This window comes from Mus pahari, chromosome 6 (genome assembly GCF_900095145.1).
Source record: "Mus pahari chromosome 6, PAHARI_EIJ_v1.1, whole genome shotgun sequence".
In the NCBI taxonomy this organism is placed as follows: Eukaryota; Metazoa; Chordata; class Mammalia; order Rodentia; family Muridae; genus Mus; species Mus pahari.
This window is the reverse complement of record NC_034595.1, coordinates 68,098,505-68,105,324: the sequence shown is the minus strand read 5'-3', so window position 1 is coordinate 68,105,324 and position 6,820 is coordinate 68,098,505. Positions and strand designations below refer to the sequence as shown.

The 6,820-nt window shown below is 39.2% G+C and overlaps 1 protein-coding gene across 2 annotated transcripts in view; it reads right to left on the bottom strand.

Moving 5' to 3' along the window:
- The window catches only part of Zswim5 (zinc finger SWIM-type containing 5), a 112,825-nt gene that overhangs the window by 30,784 nt on the left and 75,221 nt on the right, over positions 1 to 6,820 (bottom strand). For both annotated transcript variants that reach the window (XM_021199800.2, XM_029539715.1), the window contains exon 2: positions 4,777 to 5,133. In XM_021199800.2, coding sequence (XP_021055459.1) covers positions 4,777 to 5,133 — 357 coding nt within the window. The remainder of the gene's footprint in view (positions 1 to 4,776; positions 5,134 to 6,820) is intronic.

The following is a 6,820-nucleotide window of genomic DNA, read 5'->3' as shown; positions in this document are numbered from 1 at the left end:
CATATATATATATTATTTCCAAAACAAAAATATTTTCTTAGAACATAAAAGTGTATTTTTAGCTAGGTGTAAGCCCCTGGAGGCAGGAGAGTAGCGAACCCCCTCCCCAAATAAGAAAGAAAGAAAAAGAAAGAAAGAAAGAAAAAAAAAAAAAAAAAAAAAAAAAAAGAAAGAAAGAAAGAAAAGAAGATGAAAAATCCAAGATCAGGCCACAAAATTCCACTAATCCCCGAGCTTGCCCCAAGGTCAGGCCACATAATCCCTCCAATCCCAAGATACCCTGGAAAGCTCTACCCTGCAAGAAACCCTGTGAAAAGCCTGCCTTCTGCTCAGTTCTCTGCTGCTTCTTGCCTGGCCAACCAGAGGCAGCCATCTGCTTGTGCTTTTCCCTTCCAGTAAATCTCTTGTGTGAGGTTTGTTGTGTGGTTTTCCTCTGTGGTATTCCTTGGCTGCCAACTACCAGAATACCTTTTCCCTCTTAGCTATAACACTTGCAATGGTGGTACATATTATGTAATCCCCAGCACCCAGGAGGTAGAACCAGAAGGGTAGTAGTTCAAATCCATTGATTACATAGTGAATTTAAAGACAGCCTGGGTTACATGAGACATCTTAACAAATAAAAATGTTGCACTGTATTTCACCATAAAACTATTTCATAAAGTACAACAGAGTTGTATTTGTGGTAACATGATTTTATCCAAGTTATCCTTCATATTTGGGCTAACTTCAGCAAAACCACTTAAAACCCACCTGGAGTTATTCACTCAGACATCTCCCCGAAAGTCTGTCAGCTCTTTGCTCACATTTCAATCTCTAGCTAAATTTGGGTGAATAAATTATTAGCACAGTGCTGGTCACTGTTAAGACGATTATTGTGGACATGCTTTTGGAATGTTCTGGAACGGATCTGGCAGCTCGGCAGAGAGGGAACTGAGGTCAATTAGGTTACGCCGAGGGCTGGGTTTCTGGGTACAGGGCTGAGGAAAGAGTAACAGAGGTGGTCTCTCAGCAGAAGGCAGGGGCAGCTGGACCAATGATCAGCTTAGGTGATTCAATTAGAAAATGAAAAAACAGAATTAGGAACCTGCCTAAGAAGAGAGCTGGTCTTAATCAACTGGGCTGGAAGTATGGAATGATAGTGTCTTTCAGAATTTGAGGAGATTTGAAGAAAAGTAGAAAACTATAGAACACTCTGAATCCTCGTGGACACAGCAGTTGTGCAAGAAATTAGGCCCATTAAAAATATCTAGTGTGGTTTTACAAAATGAACTGCTAGGATAGGGCTAGGTCACTGCAAAGAAAAGAAGAGAGTAAGTTGACATTTAGGCAAGATACAATAGAAAATCAGTGTGACTGATAGGACTATTAGTCATCTGAAAAAAGCATGAAATGATAAGAAACCCCACAGAGGGTGTGTGTGTGTGTGTGTGTGTGTACTTGTGCACATGCAAGTGGGAGAAGTGGGTCCTGTTTCTGTGTAAGACATGGCCTTCCTATGTTGACAAGGCTCACCTCACTAGCCTCAGTTCTATGATGTAGACAAGGTTGGTTTGAACTCTGGATCCTCCTTCCTTGGCCTCCCAAGACTTACATATGTGTAGCATTATGCTCAGAACCATGGATTATTTCATGAGATATTTTATTTGTTTTAAAAAAAGACTTATTTATGTAGATGGGTGTTTTTTCAGCATGTATGTCTTTATATCAGAAGAAGTTTGTGTGAATAATTCCAGTTATAAGGGACTACAGTTATAGATGATAGTGAGCTGCCACATGGGTTCTGGGAACTGAACTGGGTCCTTTGGAAGAGCAACCAGTGCTCTTAATCAATGACCAGCTCACCAAACCCACTAGTTTCATTTCTTGAGCAAACATTTAGCCAGCTGCAGTGCCTCTAATCCCAGCAGCTTGGGAGGCTAGGGAGGAGGGTCTCTTTGTTCAAGAGTTCTGGCTGAAGCAATATAATGAGATCTTATTTCATAAACAAAACAGAAAAGAGTAAGCCAATAGTATTTACCAAGAGCTTAATATGTAGCAACATTTATATCAAATATTTAATATTTAGGGATAAACAAAACTGATGCAGTCCTTGTCCTCTTGGAGACTTTGGACAAATTGGAGAGAGAGGATAAACAAATAATCATATGCATATTTTTCTGTTATGCTACTTCCTCAGTTTTACACACACACACACACACACACACACACACACACACACACGCATGCACTTTCATGTGGAAAGGCCATAATAAGCTTAAAAAAAATGACACTGGAGGAGTGAATGGGAGGCTGCCTGGCACAGAGAAGGGAAAATACTGAGTGTATTTTTTGTTCAAAGACAACATGAAGTCATAAACTACATTGTAATTAAATACAACTGTAATGGAAGAAGAAAAGAATACATTCTCTCGAAGAAATACATAAAAATGTAGGTAATAGCTAGTTTGTTCAATGTTTTATAGATCAAAGAATGTGGACTTCTTCCTAATATATAATTAATAGGAGACCAATGTAGGATTTTAAATAAGAAATGGCATGGCCGGGCAGTGCTGATGCATGCCTTTGATTTCAGAATTCTGGAGACAGAGGCAGGCAATTCTGTGAGTTCGAGACCAGCAGTTTGGTCTACAGAGTGAGCTCTAGGACAACTAGGACTATGTAGTGACACCATATCTCAAAAACAAACAAATAAAAGCAAAAACAAACAAAAGAAATGGTGTGATATTATCTATAGTTATATGTGGTGGTTTGAATATGCTTGGCCCAGGAGTGGCACTATTAGGAGGTGTGGCCTTGGAGGAAGTGTGTCACTTTGGAGGTGGGCTTTGACAGACCCTCCTCCTACCAGCCTGGTAATCAGTCTTTTCTTGGTTACCTTCAAAACAAGATGTAGAACTCTCAGCTCCTCCAGCAGCATGCATGCTTAGATGCTTCCATGCTTCCTGCCTTGATGATAGCATACTGAACTTCTGAACCTATAAGCCAGCCCCAATTAAATGGTGTCCCTTATAAGAGTTGCCTTGGTCATGGTGTCTGTTCTCAGCAAATGGAAACCCTAACTAAGACAGTCATAGAAAAATCACTTGGGACGGCTCTGTGGAGGAGGGAATAAAGGGGAACGACTTGGCAATCTAGACGAAAGGCTTTGCAATGGAATGCATATATATAGAAATGAAAGGTGTCAGAGCTGACTACAGGTGTGTATCAGTGTCTAGAACACAGTGCTGATTGCTGGGGTGATGAATGAGCAGAAGAATAAGCAAGCTTGAGGAACTTAAAACTCTAGCCATTGTGCAGTTCAGTGGTAGAATACTTGCCTAACATATGAAAGCCCTCATTGCACCCGGCACTGCCCAAAATTAAAAAGGTAAATGAATATAGACTATAAATTCATATTTGGATTTACTGATCTTGTGATGTCTCTGTGATATAAAAACCAGTTATAAAGCTCACAAGAGCTGACTGGAAAAATGAATCTGTATGTCATGATAAGTGGATAACATCTGAAATCAAGGGTGTAGCTGAAATATACAGATCTATAGAGATCACAGAAACTGAGGGGGAAAAGATTAATAAGAAATGCCCACATTGCAAAGTCAGACAGAGCAGGGGAAATATTTAGGAGTAATTGAGCAGAACCATTTCAGTTAGGTAAGCAATCCCTGGAGTTTAGAAAATGGCTTCCTTAGCTGTCCACTATCTCTCAGTTCATATCTATTAATTTAAATTTAAATTTAAATTACATTGAATTAAATTGTTCTTATATAAGTTTGTTGGTTTGAATATTTTAGCTTTCTCATGAAAAGAATGAAGAGGAGACTGACCTTCTGGTAACAAGTCAAAGTAAATGACACTTTAGTGTGATGTGGGATCTTCCCCAGGGTGACAGAAGAAAATAAAATGGAAGGGGGTATCTTTTATAAATAATTATTAATCAAGCCACAGATAAAGCACACAATTAGTTAGGTAAGAAATATCACACCATCTCTTATTTAAAATCCGCTAATGGTCTACTATTACTATTAGGATAAATTCACTCGAAGCCATTTCAGGAACTGGCTTTTTCTCATGAGGCTACATAGTGACACATGTCCTAAGGGAGCTTTGCCAGCTAAGGAACCAGCTCCCTGGCTCCTGTTCCTTGAGTAGGGCTCATGTAGCTAAAGCTGCTATTGGACTTGCTGAGAATGACCTGAGTTCTTGATCCGTTTGCTTCCAGTTCCCAAGGACTAGGACTGACCACTAGGTGGCCACTGTACCTTGTCCTTTTGTTCTTAAACATCTTTTTGAACTATAAAAGTAGCATATACTGACTATAGAAAGAATACCAAAACATTAAAAAAACAAAAACAAAAACAAACCAAAAAACCCACCAGTCATAGTTTATTGCTATTAATGACTGGGCCATGGTGGCATATGCCTTTAATCTCAGCATTCAGGAGGCAGAAGCAAGTGGATCTCTGAGTTTGAGGCCAGCCTGGTCTATAGAGCAAGTTCCAGGACAGCCAGGGCTACACAGAGAAACCCTATCTCACACCTCACGAAAAAAAAAAAAAAAAAAAGAAAGAAAGAAAGAAAGAAAGAAAGAAAGAAAAGAGACTAAGAGTTAATCACAGGTGTTTGGACAAAAATGAATAAGGTTAAATTATTACAAGAGTAGAAAAATTCCAACCTCTTAAAATACAACAAAAAAGAAGGGGGAAAAGATATTGCTTTTAATAGTAGATATGAGAAAGCTAATTTTTCTAAGTCAAGAAAATGTTAAACAATTACCATTCACTTGGTTGATTTCTGAGTTGGAGGACAGAATCTCATCTGCCAGCTTTTGTGCGGTAGGAAGAACTTCAGTGTGGTGTGCTGTGATTAAATATTGAATAAACTTCTGTAGCTGGTCCCTGTTCATCTGGAAAAGGGTTTCTGAGATAGGAAGACGAAGTTTGACCTGATCTGGTTTCCGGATCCGGTAGAGAGAGAGTGCTACCACGTGAGCACAGTAGAATATGTCCTTATTCCCACAGCCGCAGCTCACAGATGTGATTTTGCATCGATCAAAGCTGATTGCAACTTTGTAAGTCACTGCTGGCTCAGAAGCAGTGGCTGGTTCCGTGACTGTGCCACTCAGATGGAAGCCTAAAGAAACAAAGAAAACCATCCTGCTTAGAGAGTCTTTGGGGAGTAATCAATTCACAGTTCATCTAGCATCTTCTATACAGGTAGTGAGATCTGCCTGGATGACAACAAGCTCTGTGAGTGAAACTTACATACTGTCCTGAAGGAATACACAGTCTAGAAACACAAGAATCCTTTATCTTGCTGGGTGTGGTGGTTCATGCCTTTAATCCCAGCACTTGGGAGGCAGAGGCAGGCGGATTTCTGAGTTCGAGGCCAGCCTGGTCTACAAAGTGAGTTCCAGGACAGCCAGGGCTACACAGAGAAACCCTGTCTCGAAAAACCTAAAAAAAAAAAAAAAAAAAAAAGAATCCTTTATCTTGGAGTGAATCTCTTGGACTTTAAATCTCTTGGACTATAAAAACTTTTTATATACTTTTGTACATATTTTTCTGGAAGGATATAGTTCATAGTTTTCAACTGTTTAATAAATAACTCTTAAATGTTAGGAATAATTCTTCTAGTAGATTTTGAACTTAAAATGGTGATAAAAACAAGTTCACAACACAAGTATAATCTAGAATTCTGTGAGTACTATAGATGAGAGAGGAAAAGAATTCCACGAGGGAGAACAGAAAGAAGATTAAGCATGTTTAAGGACATTTCTTTTTCTTTCTTTCTTTCTTTTTTTTTTTTTTTGGTTTTTCGAAACAGGGTTTCTCTGTATAGCCCTAGCTGTCCTGGAACTCACTGTGTAGACCAGGCTGCCCTCGAACTCAGAAATCCACCTGCCTCTGCCTCCCAAGTGCTGGGATTAAAGGCATGTGCCACTACCGCCTGGGAAGATTTATCCAAGAATATGTATGTGGGGTGCTCTGATTTAGTGCATGTGGATGAGTGAGGTTACTGCTGGTACCTGCTGGGATTGGCTCCAGGCCACCTCCCAGCAGAGGCAGGCGGATCTCTGAGTTTGAGGCCAGCCTAGTCTACAAAGCTAGTTCCAAGACAGCCAGGGCTACACAGAGAAACCCTGTTTCAAAAACCCCAAAAATCAAAACTATGCATAACTGGTGACTTACGACAGGTGTTGTTCTCCTGCTTATTATACTGACTGGCAGTACAAACACAATAGAAACGGCCTGAGAATTTCCCTTAACAATGTTCTCATCATTAAACAAGCTGAAGAGTCCAGAAACAGACTGAACTCAACTTTGAATTAAATAGAAAATACTAAGGATGATTTCCCATTTGGATATATAAATACATGATAGGGTGGAATAGGATAGGATGGAGTAATAGATACTCTTGTATATATGTGATGAAACTTCTCTTTCCTAAATAAGGAAATCCTATAGTGTACACTGCTTAGCTCCAATGTCACTTCACATTACACCACCTGTTACCTTAAGTTGTTGAATCATTAAATGAAAAAGCTTTAGCATTTATGCCTGTGGAGTTTATATTCTAGTTTACAAGAAAGATTTTGTCCAGAATCAAATAAAGATCTAAGAAATAATCATTTCATTGATTGCCCAGAACAGTTATGTAATTTTCATGATTATAGCCATGAGAACAAAATCTCAAACGACCATAATTTCTGAAATATCTTAGACTTTAAAAATTAGAAAAGATTTATACTGATTCTTTCAAGTCAGTGTACAGGTGTACAGTCAATTGCTTAGTAACTGTGTGTGTGTGTGTGTGTGTG